Source organism: Nyctereutes procyonoides, unplaced genomic scaffold, assembly GCF_905146905.1.
Source record: "Nyctereutes procyonoides isolate TBG_1078 unplaced genomic scaffold, NYPRO_anot_genome, whole genome shotgun sequence".
In the NCBI taxonomy this organism is placed as follows: Eukaryota; Metazoa; Chordata; class Mammalia; order Carnivora; family Canidae; genus Nyctereutes; species Nyctereutes procyonoides.
The window spans coordinates 27,388,460-27,407,442 of record NW_026575047.1 but is presented as its reverse complement, the minus strand read 5'-3'; the positions used below and the strand labels follow the sequence as shown (position 1 = coordinate 27,407,442).

At 40.8% G+C, this 18,983-nt stretch overlaps 1 protein-coding gene across 1 annotated transcript in view; it reads right to left on the bottom strand.

The window, feature by feature from the left end:
- Positions 1-774: 774 nt before the first annotated feature.
- The window catches only part of CD38 (CD38 molecule), a 52,787-nt gene continuing 34,578 nt past the window's right edge, over positions 775-18,983 (bottom strand). Inside the window, exons 4-9 of the mRNA XM_055325995.1 lie at positions 18,523-18,658; positions 13,820-13,905; positions 10,831-10,904; positions 9,292-9,384; positions 8,861-8,947; positions 775-5,378 (exon numbers count right to left, since the gene is read on the bottom strand). Of these exons, the coding sequence (XP_055181970.1) occupies positions 5,324-5,378; positions 8,861-8,947; positions 9,292-9,384; positions 10,831-10,904; positions 13,820-13,905; positions 18,523-18,658 (531 nt within the window). The 3' untranslated portion in view covers positions 775-5,323. The remainder of the gene's footprint in view (positions 5,379-8,860; positions 8,948-9,291; positions 9,385-10,830; positions 10,905-13,819; positions 13,906-18,522; positions 18,659-18,983) is intronic.

The following is an 18,983-nucleotide window of genomic DNA, read 5'->3' as shown; positions in this document are numbered from 1 at the left end:
ATTACCCCCGGGGTCTCAGCCTCTAAACCAAGTAGTCTTGTCAAGGCATTTCTAACAAAAAATAAAACAAACATTTTCTAACAAAAAAAAAAAAGTTCTAACTTTTTTTTTAATTAAAAAAAACCTAACCTTAATAGAGCTCTTACTTTGTGTTAAGCACTATTCTGAGAATTGTACATCTATCATCTTGTTTAATGCTCAAAACAACCCAAAAAAGTAGGTACTTTTGTTACCTCATTTTCTAGGCAGAGAAACTGAGCTCTGTTCTAAACATTTTATGTGTATCAGGCCCATACATCATGGATCTGTACAGCCATGAATCTGAGGCTAGTGAGCCAGGGAGGCAGGTGCACATTTGACATGCCATCCACCATAAGTCATCCACCACATGCTTTGGTTACAGCAATCCCCTCACCCCCCACCCATGGTTTCAGTCACCCATGGCCAACCACAGTCCAGAAGCAGATGATCCTCTTTCTACCTATTGTCAGTAGGTCACTAATAGACTAACACTAGGTTAAAATGCCTGTGTCATTCACTTCACTCCATCTCATCACGCAGGCATTTTGTCATCTCACAGCATTACAAGAGGGATGAGAACAATACAATAAGATATTTTGAGATACAGTATTCACATAACTTTCATTACAGTATAATTATTCTATTTTATTCATAATTATTGTTGTTAATCTCTTACAGCACATAATTTATAAATGTTACCATAAGTATATATGAAAAAACAGAGTATACATAGGGCTCAGAATTATCTGCAGTTTCAGGCATCCATTGGGGGTCTTAGAATGTATCCTTCACAGAGAAGTGTTGGGAGACTACTGTACTTCTATTCCCAGACACAATAGTGGCTGCACCTGGCAGTGACAAAGCAACAGCCTGGTGTCCTCAGGGCGAGAACAACTTCTCTACCTGACCAGTCTGTGGAGTAATTTTGGGTGTTGTTCTTAGCTAAGAGGCTTCAAACTGTTTTTTTTTTTTTCCCTCCTGGAGAATCTATAAGCTGTTGATAGTGTCTAGAAATTTATTTCCAGCCAGAGTTGCATTCTGTTGTTGTGGCTGAGATCACTGACTGATATAAAATGTAAAGTGCCTGGTGCATTACATGTGAGTTTTCTCTTCTTTGCAGGTCTACATTTGTGCTTCAAGCCTTTAAATGTTGTTTCAGATTTAGATACCTTATTAAGAATCACACATTGCACTATGTCATCACTATGTCATCACATCACATGGAGGTCCCAAGGTGAGTTATCTTCATGGAGAACAAAAGTATTTCTCAAAGCTTAGATTCTTGCTGAAAAGCAAACAGCACTATTCTTTCCTTGATGTCTCAGAACATAAAGAGGAGTGAATGAAGACTTTTGGCTTTTCAACACACTGTGAGTTCAGACTCTTTTGGGCATCTATTCCCACCTCCCTCACCCATAAGACACACTCAGGATGACCCCATTTTCCAGGTGCCCAACTCCCCTGGTCTTGGGATGGGGTGCATGAGAGGACCTGTGGCCTTTGGCAGTGCATCACCAGCTTATTTGATTCTCTCTTCAAGCCCAGAAGTGACTGTGGATTTTTTTTCCAGCTTTATTGAGGTATGATTGACAAAAAAAAAATTGTATTTAAGGTACACATGTGATGCTTTTATATACACATACACTGTGAAACAATTACCACAATTAAGCTAATTAACTTACCCATCACCTCACAGTCGTGTGTGTGTGTGACATGAACACTCAAGATCTAGTCTCTTAGCAAATTTCAAGTACACAGTACAGACTTAGTAACTATGTCACCATGCTGCACATTAGGTATTCAAAATATATTCCTCCTATAAATAAAAATGTGGACCTCCGACCAGGTTTGTCTCCCTGTTCTCCACCCTCTCCAGCCCCTGGCAATCACCATTCTACTCTATGTTACTAAGAGTCTGACTTTTTTTAGATTCCACATATACATGAGATCATCTGGTATCTGCAGAGATAACTGTTCTTAAAAAAAATGATTCCACAAAGTCTTTATTATTCTTTTATTGTTTTGTAATTTATTCATGCCTAAGTATATTTGGAACTTGAGATTCACAGAAGCCATGAACTTGGCCAATGGGTCACTATGCATTAATTCCATGGTTTTTACTACTTTGAATTGCTCGTGCTTCGATCAGAAAGCAAATGGCACTGTGCACCTATGTGGTCAAGGATTAATGCCCTCTCAAGGACCAGTTTAAAGTCTTCTGTGTTTTGTATGAGTTGAAAGCCAGCAAACCACTGCCTCTGGGGGCAGCACACCAAGGTACTGAGTTCCTGATGAATTGTTTAAAAACATATATGTTAAAAATGACAGCTCTTAGTAGTATAAATTAATTAACTGCTTCATTATTTTTTAAAAACTGTGGGAAAAATCCCTAGGTTAAGCATTCACATAATGCCTTTCAAAGTTATAGTATATTCTAGGTTTAACATTTTACCCCGTATGGTTTTAATTTGCCATGCGTAATATTTATTCTTGTCTAAACAACAACAACAACAACAACAGCAACAAAAACCTTCTGTGCAGTATGGATTCTACCTGAGAAACTCAAATCACAGTCTTAGGAATTATTTTAAGGAGAAATGGGATACCAGGAAGTAAATCAATGCTGTTCCTATCAGGAATTTGTGCAGATATGGGATCAGCTTGTTTCCAACAAGAACTATGTGTTCTTTCAAGTATTCAACCTAAAATTTCAGAACCTTATTTGAATATCTTGGATGCTATAAGATTAAGAACCGCTACAGAAGGAAAGTAGTGAGCCTTTGGAAGTGAGATAGGGGAACTTAGGTCCTGGATCACAGCCTTTGAGTTAAGTATGATGGTGACTTCCAGTTGGGGTAGTAAGGGCATATTCTAGAGCAAACAGGAATGGAGTGGGGAGACAGGGAGTAGCAGGCTGATGAGTAAAGTATGAGGTTATGAGAAGTCAGTAATTCAGTGAGGATGTCACTTATAAGAAGAGGGATATGAAGGATGTATTTATATACAGAGGCCAGAAAGTCCTTAGGGCTAGAGATGGCTGCATGGTCATGGTCACGGTCATGCAAAGATACCCAAAGTTGGAACTCCAGAGAGACAGAAGTCATCATGGGAATGAAGATACAGAAATGGAATACAAGGAAAGAGTGCCTCAGCCCCCTGACACTCCCAGAGCTCCCTGGGGTACTTGATACACAGTGTGAAAACCTTGGGACCAGTATCCTCTTAGTGTCTACCAGCTTTGAACTTGAACACTCACATGAGTCTTCTTGGGGGAAAGCCTCTTGGAAACTGACTGCTACTCTATCTGTTTTATCTGTGGAAGGGGATGTAAAGAACAAAACTTTTCTGACACTTCAAGGGATATCCTGGTGAAGAAGGAAGATACATTAGAGAGTTCAGAAATCAGCAAGTAAGCCCAACAGCAAGGCAGAAAGGGTTCAGACAGGAAAACAGCCAGGTCACCCATGGGGTTCGTAGGGAACTATTACTGAAGACATTCTGCAGATGAAGTTCATTGAACTCTGGGACAAGCCTGAGTCTTCATCAGAACTGGTCATGAGTATCCATCTTCATGTCCAGCCCAAACTAAAGCCTGTGAGGATGTGCCTGTGTGGACACTGGGACCAGTGAAGAATCTGTGGACTACCCACAGTGGCTGTAGCTGTCATGGCTCCTGATGGAACCCACCCTGGGACCAGCAGAAAGGGGCTAACCTTGGTGGAATGCTCGCTTACCTATGAGGCACCATGCTGCACCATTAATTGTTGTCATCTTTTAATCTCAACACACCTTCAGGGTGGTAAATTATAATCCTTATTTGAGTAGCAAGGAAGCCAAAGTACAAAGAGTATTTCATTCAAGATAACAGAGCAATGCCAAAATATGAACCCAAAACATCTGACTCTAAAATTTATACTGTTTTCAACACATCTAATGGGGTTCCTGAAAGATCTTCAAATTAGTTTATTCTTCATTCAACAAATCTGTTTTTTTAAACACTTAGAAAATCTCCAGATATTTGAAAATCAGGCAACACATTTCTAAATAACAATTAAATTAGAAAATATTTTTAACTGAATGATAACAAAAAGAGACAAACCAAACTTAAGATCTGCAGCTGAAGCAGCACTCAAGAGGAAAATTTATAGTACTAAGTGATATATAAGAAAAGAAAGTGTGCTGAAAAGTCAATGACCTAAGCTTCCATCTTCAGAAAGCGAATAAAGAAACTTATGGAAATTAGAAGGAATTTTTATATCCCTAATAATAAAGAGAAGAGTGAAAAACCAATTAAATAGAAAGAGAAAACAAAGCTAAAGTTTAGTTCTTTGAAAGAGTAATAAAAGTGATAAATCCCCAAGCAAGACTACTCAAGATAAAAAGGGAAAAACAAATTGCCAATATCAGGAACAAATATATATTTTAACTGCCTATTATATATGTAAGACATTGAGCATGAGGAGAAAGAGGAGGAAAAAGAAAAAAAAAGTATGTTTTTGAAGCCACCCAGAAAAACCACAGTTCAGATTCTATTATATTTAATATAATCCAACATGCATTTATTGGAAGAGAACATAAAGCATGTCAGCTGGTATTACAGGCCTAGAAAGAGACCACATATACTTTGGAGTCAGATAGAGCTGAGTTGAAATCCAGCCTCTACCTTGAACTAAATGAATGACTTTAGGCAAATTACATATCCTCTGTGAACTTCCATTTCTCATCTAACATACAGGAGATAACAGTACCAACCTCATAGGACTATTGGAAGAGGGGGAGGTAAAGTACATGGGTAGTTTATATCCTACAGAATTCTTTCCCCAGCATGACCCATAACTATGGCATTTATATTTTAACTATTTGTAGAAAGGGTACAAAAATATATCCTGAGACAAGGTCACTCATTCAGAAATGTAAAATTTCTTTAAAACGTTTCTCTTAATAATCTACACCAATAAGAGAGGTTTGGTATGGTCATTCTCCACAGAAAGGATGCTACCAACATATAAACAACATAAAAGCACCTATGAAAATGAAAATGAAATAACTTAATATAAAATTTTCATTCTAATTTTATGCCATAATTTTTTCATGAGTATTAGGAAATCAAAATAAAAACTATGTCAATAATATAAGTTATTTTAAAACTTTGGGGGAAATACTTCCAGCTCTAGTGTTGGCAGGATGACAGAAGATGCCCCCCAAGTCCTCAGCTTCCCAGCAGCGTGTCTCCTGAGTCATGCATGCTGATGTATACAAGGCTCAAAGATCCAAAACGACCACGCTGATTGGCTCATAAGTTTTATCTGCAAGATGAGTGCTCAGGATTTTTCACACACTGAAGAAGCCTGACAGGCCTATGACAAGAAAGAAAAAAAGAGGTAAATCAATCAGCAGTGCAGTACATCTATGGTTCAATTCCCTAGTGCAAGGAGTCCTTCATTAGCAACAAAAGTATGCACGGACCACTCAGCATCCACACAGCTTCCTCTCCTGCAGTGACAACACAGAGAAAGGTCAAGTCTAGGAATGAACAACTTGAAGTATGGCCTAATTTGGTTTCATTTCACTTGTAAAATCATAGAAATAAATACTGAGAAGGGATGTTTGATGATAATGAGTGAAAATGAAAACAAATGTCTGGTTCTAACATGTCACACTTGCTATGAATGTCAGCTAATGATCAAGATGTAGCAGAGGCAGTAACCTGAGATGAGGGACCTCCATATTTTTTGTTGGTGATTTGCTTTATCCTTTTCAGAAGCTTCCTGAGAGAGGGTTGAGCCACAGGGTCAGGGGCAAAAGAGAGAGTAGAGACTCTCTGGGGGAAGGCAGGTGGTCATCAGCAGGAAGACCACACATGTCCTTTGCACAGAACAAATCCTAGATAAGAATCTAGCCAGTGAGTGACTCTCACTTTTATAAAAATGACATAAGAAAGCCACAGGATCCAATGGGAGTGGCTGGCCTATGGAGAAGTGTGGATAGTGAGGAATGTGGTTCATTAAACTGTAGCTGAATCTGATTTTGTTAAATGTGAGTCAAGAAAGAGAGAGATCCTTAGAAGCAGCTAACAGTACTGCTGGGCTTCTGGGATGGCCCATCTTAGGCTTGTCTCAACCCACAATCATGACCAGCTGGGCACAGTGGCTCTAAGTGTAGAGTGACTCCATCCCTGTTAATATGGTGGCCTGGGATCACCTACATGAATAGCTTCCAGGGGGGAAAAGTATCCTTTGTTTAAGGAGATCCTGCTATGGAAAAAAATCCTTCAAAGACAATCAGAAATTTTGAAGCTATCTTTGCTTTACATTAAATGAAGAGAACAGGAATATATTCCTTAATTAGTTTCTAATTAGGGGGAGTTCAATTTTGGAAAAGAAGCAGCAGTTACGCTGTTAAGATGATCTCTTGGGCAGCCTGGGTGGCTCAGCGGTTTAGCACCGCCTTCCGCCCAGGGTGTGATCCTGGAGACCCGGAATCGAGTCCCATGTCAGGCTCCCTGCATGGAGCCTGATTCTCCCTCTGCCTGTGTCTCTGCTTGTCTCTCTCTCTGTGTGTGTGTCTCTCATGAATAAATAAATAAAATGTTAAAAAAAGGATTATCTCTCACCACAGATATATAAAAATATTCATATCCAATGTTCCAATAAAATGGACATACTTTGGATATGTTGGATAACACGTTGTTGGATAAAGTAGTATATTTTGAAGTAACATAGGGGAAGAAATACACTCTTTAGTTTTTTGTGTTTTTTTTTAAGATTTTATTTATTCATCATAGACATAGAGAGAGAGAGAGGCAGAGACACAGGCAGAGGGAGAAGCAGGCTCCATGCCGGGAGCCCGATGTGGGACTCGATCCTGGGTCTCCAGAATCGCGCCCTGGGCCAAAGGCAGGCACTAAACCGCTGAGCCACCCAGGGATCCCCACCCTTTAGGTTTTTTAAAAATATGCTACAAGGAGCACTAACCAGAAAAAACATGCTGACATTTTTAAGGTAATCCAAAAAAGTATTGTTACTCTCTATTCATTCCGCTTGTGAGAACATATGTGAAGAAATTCTGTATATATTTCACCAGAAGTGTGAGTGTGTGTATGGGAAAAAGGAAAAGGACTTGAAGGATATATAACTAAATGTTAATAGCATTTGTCTCTGGGTGGGATTCATATGGGGATAACAGCAGAATCAGTAGGAGGTCTAATCTACATAAGTGTATTTATACTCCTGTTTGCCAATCAAACAATCATACCAAAACAACTAGACAAAAGTTTGCTAAATTGGAAGGTATGCTTGCCATGGAGTGATTTCAACTTCAGTCTACATCGATACCCATGACACACACTTTAGGCTCCCCCGGGGACAAGCAGCCTTCTTGCAAAGCCACAGAAATCTTAAGATCCAACAAGGTGCCCTGAGGAATCAGTAATTTAAAGAATCATGCTGAATATATCACAACCTTATGGTTAGAGAAAGGACTAGTGATTTCAAATAGGATCTTCAAGTTTAAGGACACTCGAGATGATGCTCAGAATGACATGTGTTGGCTTACAAATCACTTCCTTCCATGTGGGCCACTGTACAAGTCCAGATGGAACGTATGCTTTTACATTCTTCCCAGAGGGAGAACGAGTGAGCTCACCTGGAGCCTGCAGTCAGCATGCATGAGGCTGACTGGTGGCCATTAATGCAAGAAAGGGGAATGATTAAAATGAGAATAAAAGGGGGGGGGGTGTTGAGGGTTAGACCCATGTAGATTTCCCAATCCTCCCCTAGATTTTTAGTGTTCTAGTTTCCCAACACGAGATATCTTTGAATAACTTAAACGGGTCAGATGTCTGCAATGCTTCTTTTAGAATTGCCCTTGCTCCTTTGTTCTGGTTGTTTTCCCATCTAACTGCAGTAGAAAGCTTGTGTTATTTTCTGGCAGTTTCCAGAGAGGAGCCAACTGACTGAGGGGGAATTCAGGTCATTTTGAGACAAAAGCCCTCAGTGAATATTCCTGGAATCTGTCCTTCTGCCTTTCCAATAGGGTCGGTGGGAGAAGGTGGTGACAGAAGGATACAGGAAAAGGATTCTCGATTTCCAGCCTCTGCATTCCTTGAGAACATTTTTCTCTGCATCAATCTTATTCTAAGCAATCACTTATGAGCAAATCTCCAAAGATGCTTCTAACAAGGAGTCCCTGCCGCAACTACTTAAAAATGAGTCAGGGTCCCAGTTTGGATAACAGTTGCAGATGACTTTAAAAATATATACTATCTGTAATTTTAAATGTTTCCTCTGGTAAACATGTATTACTGGTAAAAAAAAATTAAGATTTTACATTTTCTAATTTATAAAAGATAAAGTTTGGTAGATATCTACATGGCAACATCTCAAGTGTTAGGCAGCTATACTGAGACCCAACTAAAGAAACTTCACATGCAAGATATTGCCATGTTACAAGGATTTTACAAATCCTTTGCATTTGACAAAACATGCTTCTGCTCCTCTGAAAGCCAGCAGGTTTGCAAGCCCCAGGTCAGGCCTCTTAGGTAGGAAACTAGGAAATACATTCTCAAAAGCTGAGTCAGTTCAGAGCAAAATCAATGATTGGGGCATGTGGAGAAGAAAGGAAGAGGAAGATGGGGGAAAGGTGGCCAGTGAAGGCAATGGGCTGGAAATAGTTTATAGGCTGGGCCAGGAGGAAGAATGTTCACTATAGGTCACCATCTGGTATCACCGTCAGGACCCAAGAGGGATTCCCACAACCCTCCGGGCTCAGCCGAGGCCAAGGAGAGGAAAAATACCTATAGATGGCCAGAGAGCCATTTCTTTTCCAAGAAACCAATTACCTGTAGTTATTCTGGCAGACAAATATAATATTCTTTGTCTTGAGAATCTGTTTCAGATTATTCAAGGAGGAACTTGAGCATGAGTCACTGGGAAAGAAAGAAAAAATAGCCAAGTGATAAGGTTCTCACAAACATTTCCTGATCTCAGTGTCTTCTAGGTAGCAAGCCCTGAGCCAGGCCCTGGGATAAAGTGGAGCAGAAGTTATTTTTAAGTGCTCACAGGGCAGCTGGGGATCTGAAGGTGTGGACTACGTAGATACTTATTGTGGATATGAAATTGAGAGGTTGCTGGGATGGACTGAATGTCCAGGGAGGCCCCAATCATTTTCTGAGTCACTGTTCTCAATGCATTCTTGTGACTGTGGCTTCTTCCATGAACAAATTCCAAAAATAACCCCGAGGATATATACGCACAAAGTAGGAGCATATACCTGGGGACACTTTCGATGTTATGCATCACCCAGGCCTTTAGTGTATGAACCTTCTCTGGATGCAAATTAAAGACTTCCACACGTCCAAAAGTGCTACAATAGAAGAAGCAGAGAACATTGTTAACCCTAAACTGAATTGTTCAGCCATCTACAGGCCTTGTCAAGAGCCAGCTCTCAGGGAACCACTGGTTAGAACCTGCCCTTTGGAATGGACCAGTGGTTTACACTAGAAACAGCCCATCTCATTCAGTGTGACCCTTATGGAATAAGATTCTCAAAATAAGATTCTTAATCGGTACTTTGATGATGATTCTTTAAATACTTCTGGTTCAAAGAGGGAGCCTTGCACCAACAGAATGAGCATCGCCTGGGAGCTAGCTGGACCTGCAGAATCTAAGCCCACAGCACCTGCTGAACCAGAATCTGCAGCCGAACCATCCCCAGATGACCCACACTCAGTAAGGCTTGAGATGCACTGCCCCGAAAGCCCCTGATGCCCTGCTCTGACTCCAGCCCTAGACTTCTCCCCATTGGTCTCTGACAGCTGCCATTCCCATTGCAAGTACTTTGATGCTGAATATCAGATTATAAAATCATGGAATGTTGACACTTTCACCCAAAAGCCAGCAAGCTTGAGGTCAGAAGAAGACAAAAAGGACAAATGCTTCCTTGCAGAATTAGATACAGAATTAGATTAGACAAATGCTTCCTTGCAGACTCTCTTCTCAGTCTGATCCAGGAAAAGACTAGAGAACAAAGGCTAGAAAAGTATCCAATGTGGTAAAAACTGTAAATAGAGAAGGAGGTCAGAGAAGGAGGGCATTGGTGTGGCCAGGTGCTGCGCTGTGGATTTCAATGTAGATTAACTGATAGTCACTGAGAGCTCTCTCTGTTGAGAGGCACAGAGCTCAGCACTTGCCATACATTATCTCATTCATTATTGAAGACCACTGTCATGCATGGTCTTCAAACTACCACCACCACTTCTTCTGGTACATACTACAGGGCTCCCAGAGGTTAGGTGCCCAGCCTATGGTCACACAGGTAATAAGTAATGACCACTACCATAAATTATGGGCAACACCCAGAAAGAGATAGTGAAGGCCAAGAGCCCAGCACAGTAGTGATTTCACTGCTCAACTGGGATGCACACTCTTCACGAGGAACAGAGGAATCAGGCCAGATCTTCAGATGGTAAGGATTAAACAGATGGGAGTGGGAGGGGAGCCCGGGAAGGGGAACAGCATGAACAAAGGTGGAAGTTCAGAGAATTCAGAAAATTATACCGGGCCTTGAAAAGCTAAGAGGAGGACCCAGACGTACAAGGGCCATTGGGCCAGTTAGAGGATTTTACACAAAGGAGACATCAGACAAAAGCATTGACTTAGACAAATCTATCCATAGACAACAAACATTTTACCTTTTTAGGCCAAATCTTCAGTACTGACTTAACCATGAAAAAGCATATTCTCCAAGGGGTGAAATATTTAGGAGGAGGCTGTACTAACACTTGTAAATAGGATGTAAAGAAAAGAGTACCTTTTCTCATCAAAGGTGTTACTGATGGACCCATTGAGCACCACATGGACCACACCACAGGCATCTTCTGCAAACTTAAAAGAAAAAAAAAAGCCCACCATTCCTCAGCATGCAAATTTAATTTCCATACCCCAGCAGCTCCTTCCAAAACAATTCTTAGCGTCAGCCTGTTAAGGAGGGCTGTATGGTTCTTGCTCCAGAATGCCAGGTGTATGTAATTTGCATCCTAAGCCACTGGCAGGATTATGCTTCATATGAGAATTCTGAAAGTGGTTGTTCCAATCTGTGTTTGAACAATGAAGGTCAACATCATTGTTCACAGGGTTGCTAAATTGATGATTCAGGAGCTGGAAGTTCAAGGAGTAGGAGAAACATTGTTGGAGGAGGAAGATCAAAGCGCTTTCTTAGTGCCATGCAGTATAGACACTGCACATGTCATTCAGCGGGAGCAGGGTGGACACTACAAGGCTAAGGGAAAAGGGGACAGGAAGAAAGGAGAAACTGAGAGAAAGCCTGCACAGGCAACAAAGGGAAACAGGGAATGAATGAATGAACGAACAAATGAATTACTGAGCAAGGAGTTTTATTTCTTCATGCAACGAACATTCAGCTGCAATCTTTGCTAGGCGTTGGGAAAAACAAAATGAACAAGGCAAAGCAATCTACAAGTCCCACCAAAAGGCCCCACCCAGATCCCTGGGAGCAGCTCAGGCTCACTTCTACATAGTATTCTAAAGATGAGCTCATTGTGGGTTTAGTCGTCACCACTGAGTGCTCTTTGAGGGCTGGGATCATGGTTGTCCCATCTGTCACCACAGCCCTGGAGCCGGTGCATGGCACAAAGAAGGCAGAGGGAAAAGAGGGAAGGACGAAGGAGGGGAAGAGGAACAAGAAGTTTAAATAATCATCAGTGATGGAGATTAGGAAAGAAATAGAAAAAACATGGCAGAGGGCAACAAAAGCGAGGTCCTGCTGGGCATATAGGATCTCACCCAGGAAAGGCTGAGGCAGGTGCAAACAGAAAGGCCTAGAGATTTGAGAAAACAGTCTTTTTGGTGAAAACCTCAGTGGATACAGAAGTTGGGTAAGAAAACAAGTTCACAGAGGGCTATGAATGCTTGGCCAAGGAATCTGGCCTTTATTCCCACTGAACAATTTGAAACCGAATTATAAGACTCTAGTGCAGCTTCTCTCTTTCCGCTGGGGGTGATGAACAGAGGACAGAGGCCCGATTACTACCAATAACAAGTGCTAAGTCAACAGAGTGCTTCCAGAGGGCCAAGTGCTGAGTCTGACATCTATGACTCTCCAGAGCCCCCATGAAATAAGCATTGAGTCATTTTGCCCCCAAGGTCACACCACTTGGAAGCAAGGAGGTGAAATGGGGATTCAAACCCCAAGCAGCTCTGCCTCTCTTGTCAGGAAAAGGACCTCCCCTGATAAAACGAGGTTGTCTCGGTACATGTGTGAGCATTTAGCCAAAATAAAGCTGCAGCCCCAGGGTAGCTCACAATGGTAAAGCGCATCATCTTTGATCACCTTCACCACTGGGCTCCTAGCTTCAAGTTGTTGACTGACACAGATGAAATGTGTCACATAGAAAAGTTGTTTGCAATAACACTGCCCCAAAACATATCAGAGAGTGAGAAAATAAATAGGAGCCTTTCTCAGAAACAGCAAGCAAGCAAGCAAACAACAACAAATTATACAGTGCCTCTGTATAATTACACAGCACTTAGTATTCAACATATTTGTTACTCAACATATTTGTTAAAGGACTGCATTCTGAGTTAGTTAATGGGGTAGCGGTATCTTGTTTAAACATGGCAGTAACCCCATGGGACAAGCATTTTTTTTTTAAGACTTATTGATTTGAGAGAGAGAGAGAGAGAGAGAGAGAGAGAATGGGGTTGGAGGTAGAGGGAGAGATTCTTCAAGGAGATTCCCTGCCAAGCAGGAAATCCAGCTTAGGAATCGATCTCACGACCCATGAGATCATGACCTGAGCTGAAACCAAGAGTCACTTAGCCGACTGCACCATACTCATTAGCTCGTTGACCTTGGATGAGTCACTTAACGTCTGAGTTTTTGCACCTGCCCACAGCACGTACTGTGAGAACTAACTGGGGTGACATGGGTATGGGACCTGGTCAGGGACTTGTCATGAATATGCAATTAGAAAATGTGAGTTTCACTTGCCCTGGCTCCTCGGATGGCTAGACTCAATTCTGGAGAATTATAAATAGTGTCGTTTTACTTTCTCCCTGGTTTTCTCTCCTCCAGTTCTTTCTTTTTCCTTTCTTTCCCTTTTTTTGCTTAGGGCATTTGCAAAGAAGCAACTTATGAGGAAAATAAATGTGCACCAAGGCAGATTAGAGTCAAGTCAGAAATAGAGAGCAATGGGGGAGGGGTGATGTAAGTAATTGCCAGCAGGAATTCTGGAACTGGAGTCAGACAATTTGGGATAAACTCCCAGATCTGCCGCTTACTGTGTATGTTTAGTAGACTGTGTATTTACCTGCACCTCCATTCTGTCATCTGTAAAATGGGTATGAGACACATGGTACCCAATTGATAGGATTCTTGTGAGGATGCAAGCTTTTAATCCATGTAAAGACATGCCTATACCTGGCACACAGTAAGCAGTCTACAAATGTTGATTATTCAGACTGTTTCAGGAATCTAAGTTAGGCCAATGCTTAGATGAGAGGATTAAAACAAGCTGGAGGTTCCTGGCAACCAAAGCCCAAACATGGGTAAGAGCTGGGATTCGCCAACTGGAGCCCAGCGACCCTCCATGAATGCTCTAAAATTATATGTGAAAATTTTCTGGTATGTGCTTAAGTATATTATTCTCAATAAATAATCCTAAATTTTTTTTTTCCTAAACGGATCTGTGATCCAAAAAGAATTAAAACCAACCATTGACTGAATGACCTCTTAAGTTCTTTGGTCTCCAAAATTCTAAAATTTCCCTTTTGGTACTCACCCTTTTGGACACTGTGTTCCAGAATACGGAAACAGAGTTATTGCTGCAGTCTTCCCTCCAGTGTGGACAAGATTGATAGTTCATTTCTAAAAGGCATAGTTTACAGAAAATAATTAAAGTAGAAAGGAAAGGGTATAATTAAGCTCTGTTTTTCCTGGGCTATTCGATCACAGTGGAGCCATGTTCCAATAGCATCCCTGCCAGGATGGAGGATGGAAAATGGACTCATCTCGACCCAATTTAACTAAAGGCCCCCTGAATCCCTTCCAAGTCCTTACCTTACCCTCCAAATTCCTGACAGGAACACAGTGACCAGCTTTGAGTCATCGTTCTGGAAAATTACAGCAAAAGTTCATCTGGCAGAGATGAGCCCTCAACAATATCTCCTTGTCCAGGAAAAACTAGAGATAAAACTAAGGGCCTCAGGAGCCTCCCTTGCCAGCTACTCCTCTGCTTCCTGCCAATTCTCAGCTGTCAATTCTTGTTGACAGCTTTCCTCCCCGAAGTGCCTCAGTCCCCACATGCACAGGCTCAGAGAGCCTCGGAGTCCTACTACACTCACTCGCCCCAGCCGGTGAGATATAGCAGGTGCAGGGCACGAATGCATCATTTCTGTGGTACTTCTCCCAAACATATCTGTCTAATACACAAAAATTTTTTAGATTATCTTTTGAGATATAACTAACAAATAAAATTGTGACATATTTAAAGTATACAAGGTGAGGCTTATATATAGAGAGACATCATGTAAAGATTCCCCCACATGAAGTTAATTTAACAGATTTATCACCTTCCCTACTGATCTTTTTGTGTGTATGAGAGAACATTTGAGTTCTACTCCCTTAGCAAATTTCGATTATATAATACAGCGCTAGCAACTATAATCCCCATGCCAGAATCTCAGAATTTATTCATCTTATAACTGAAAGTTTGTACCCTTTTTCCAACCTCTCTCTCATTCCCACACCTCTCGGTCCCTGGCAATCACTTTTCTCTCAATTTCTAAGAGTCTGACTTTTTTTTTTTTTTTAAGATTCCACATATAAGTGATACCATGTAGTACTTGTCTCCTCTGTCTGGTTTATTTCACTTTGCACAATGCCCTCAGATTTATTCCATTGTGTGTGTATATATGTATGTGTGTGTGTGTATGCATGTGTACCTACTTTTTTTTTCTTTTTTTATCCATTGCACTTGACTACACAAACATCGAGTATTAGGTCCTAGGGATAAAGAGATGAATCAGATAGAAGCCCTGCTTTCAAAGACTACATGATCTAGTACAATCAAATAAATTAGAGAATGATCAACATGGATTGAGGGGGGTGGTATTCAGCACCTTTCGGGAAGGCTGATGTTCCACTTGGTTTTGCAGGATGAGTAGTCTTCAGATAGATAAGGTAGGGAAAGGTGCTCCAGGCAGAGAGGGCACAAGCAAAGACACCACAGGTTTAGATCAGTATCACCTGAGCCAAAAGGATGAGAAGGGCATAGGAAAAGCAAAGGGCAAGTCATGCTAAGGAATTTAGACTTTATCTTGGAGACAAAATTTAGGTTGTAGGTAAAAGACAGAAGCAATCCCACTGTGGTGGCTGGATGGAGGCTAACCTAGAGTGGTAAGGAGGGAGCAGTAAGAATCTTACAACAGCCCCCACAAGAGAGCAGGGTGTTCATGTGCTGGACTCAGGCAGTGGTAACAGGGTTAGAAAAGGTAAACAGGGGACACCTGGGTGGCTCAGTGGTTGAGTGTCTGCCTTCGGCTCAGGTCGTGATCCTGGGTCCTGGGATCGAGTCCCACATCGAGCTCCCCACAGGAAGCCTGCTTCTCCCTCTGCCTGTGTCATTGCCTCTCTCTGTGTGTCTCTCATGAATAAGTAAATAAAACCCTAAAGAAAAAGTAAATAGATTATGTTGGTGACTCTGAGGCAGAATCTGAGAACATCATACTTCACTTCTGGATCATTGAGCAGGTAGGACAGGTACATAAAGAGAAGTCCTAGAACTTTCTCATATTTCCTCTGTGAGTATGTGTACAGCTGACCCTAGAGAAGCAACTGTCTTTCTACTTCTTCCTTGTTATGAGTTGAATTTTGTTCCTTCAAAAGATATGGTAAAGTCTTAACCCTTGGTACCTGGGAATGTGACCTTATTTTGGAAAAAGGGTCTTTGCTGATATAAGCAATGAAGATGGGGTCATTAGTGTGAGTGAGTCCTAACCCAATATGAGTGGTATCCTTTTCAGAAGACGAAGTATGGCCACAAAGATAGACATACACAAAGTGAGGGATACTCTGAAGACAACCATGTGAAGAGGCAGGGTTTGGAGTGATGCGTCTACAAGCCAAGGAGCACCAAGAGTTGCAGCAAACACCAGAAGCTAGAAGAGGCAAAACATTCTCCCCTAGAGCATTTGGAGAGAGTACAGCCCAGCTGACACCTTGACCTCAGACTTCTAGCTTCTAGAACTTGAGAAAATAAATTTCCAATGTCTGTGGTACTTTTTTACAGCAGCCACTGGAAACTATGCACTTAGAGTCCACAGACATGCACTTGACTGCCAGTGGCAGGGAAAAAAGTTCTAGATCAGAAACCCTTCCCAAGATGAGGAAGTAATTCTGGGAGTTTTTATAATAATTAAATGCTAAAAACAAAATCACACAAATAAAAAATATTTCCATGCATAGATATAAATAATTACTGCACAGTCCAAAGATGTATTCGAATCATCTCCTGACAGAGGCCAAAATCTTGACTATGATGCAATGAACATGCATTTTGTGAGGTGCTGCAAAGGTGCTACCATTCATAGGTTTTCAAGAACATAAATTTCTTGCTGCCTGACATTATATAAACAGACCATTTAATAAAATTTTAAGGTCACAGCTAAAAAGGAAGGAGGGAAATTTTACAACAAAGTAAGAGAAATTAAATTAAATACATTTAAAAAGGAAGAATAAGAAGTTTTTTAAAAAAAGATCAATAGGTCATAACAAAAATTGAAACTTTCAGGGGCACATCGCTGACTCAGTCAGTAGAGCATGTGACCCTTAATCTCCAGGCTAGGAGGTCAAGTCCACATTTGGCATGGAGCATACTTAGAATACAAATTTTAATTAAAAAAAAATTAAAACATTCATAGTAAAACAAATACTAATTTAAAACTAAGTTATAAAATAATGTGGACACCAGAATATATAACAATTAAAATATAAATATCAGGAAATACAGTAAATAAAATAGGGAGAAAAGGTTAAAATAAATAAAAACTGAGGCCAAAAACAAAAACATGAAGTCAATAAAATAACCTATACAGGTTTCAAGTGAAAACTGAGCAAAAACAAAGAGCTCTAAAATATAAATAGATAAGAATTTGATTTTTTATTTTATATATCTCCATTTTATTCAAAGAAAGAATTGAGGTGGTAAATTGAAAAGTAAAGTCAAAAGAGAGAAGTTTTCATGGTAAACAAATATAAAACCTAAAAGAATTCAATGAATGATCAAGAAAAGCTGACTTGCAAAATGGGAAATTCAAACTGGAAAGCAGGAAGCATAGCAACAGGTACAAAATTTAGGGGCTCCTGGCTGTCTCAGTTAGTAGAGCATATGACTCTTTTTTTTTTAAGATTTTATTTTATTTATTTATTTGTTTGTTTGTTTGTTTATTTAAGAAAGCACAAGCAGGGGGAGCAGCAAGCAGAGGGAGAGGGAGAAGCAGGCTCCTCACTGAGCAGGAAGCCCAGTATGGGGCTTACTATCATGACCCTAAGATCACAACCTGACCCAAAACCAAGAGTTGGTCATTCAAACAATGGGGCCAGCCAGGTGCCCCAATATGGCTGTATTTCTATTTACTAATTCTTAATGAATAAAGCAAAGTTGCAGAATAGTATGTGTACCTTTTAATATATGTATTTATGTGAACATAGGGCCATGCATGGAAGGTTTCATTCGGAATTGTTGACAACAGTCCCCCTTTGAGAAATGAAATGGAAACCGAGGAGCAGGGAAGGTGTAGGGTGACCTTCACCTTTTACTTTTATACATTTCTGTAACATGCAAGTGCTTTGCAAATAAGCATGCATCATTTTTGTAATTGAAATAATGTAAGCCTGGGATGAAGAAGCTACTATAATAAGTTTTTTACAACAGCCAAAAGCAAGGTGCCTGTGTGGCTCAGTTGGTTAAGTGACTGACTCTTGATTTCAACTCAGGTCATGACCTCAGGGTCCTGGGATTGAGCCCTGCCTTGGGCTCCATGCTTAGCAGGTAGTCTACCTGAGAGTTCTCTCCCTCTCTCTCTGCCCCTCCCCCCACTCATGCTCGCTCTCTCCCTCAAATAAATAAATCTTAAAAAAAAAAAAAAACAGCCAAAAGCAGTAAGAATAAAACAATATAAAGTAAAAATATGCACGATATAAATAGAAAGAAAGAAAAAAAAGAACCCCTGGGGTCCAGGGATCGAGTCCCACATTGGGCTGCCTCCATGGAGCCTGCTTCTCCCTCTGCCTATGTCTCTGCCTCTTTCTCTATGTCTCTCATGAATGAATAAATTAAAAAAAAATCTTTAAAACAAAAAGGATGTAAATGACATCAGGACAGATATCTGTGGCTCTGTCTTCCACACTAATCTGCCACAGCCCCCAGCACAGCCCAGGGCTCCTTCACGTCCCTGGGCAATCCCAAAAGGCCCCAGTCCTCACCAGAAGAGCCTGAGTCTCCACACCACTTGAGGCCATCCGCCATGTAACCCAACAGTGTATCCTCCAGGGTGTACATATCCCGCTGGACCCACGTGTAGTCATGCGCCAGCTCACTTGATTTGCTCCAAAAGAGGGTCTAAGAAAGAGAAACACAACCTATTATTTTTTAATGGTCCCTAAAGAAACCTTTTAATTTTTTTTTATTTTACTTAAATACAATTAATTAATTAACATATAATGCACTACTGGTTTCAAAGGTAGAGATTAGTGATTCATCAGTCTTATATAACACCCAGTGCTCATTACATCACGTGCCCTTCTTAATAACCATCACCCAGTTACCCCTACCCCCTACCCTCTCACCTCCTACAACTCTGTTTGTTTCCTATGATTAAGAGTCTCTTATGGTTTGTCTCCTTCTCTGATTTCATCTTGTTTTATTTTTTTCCTCCCTTCCCCTA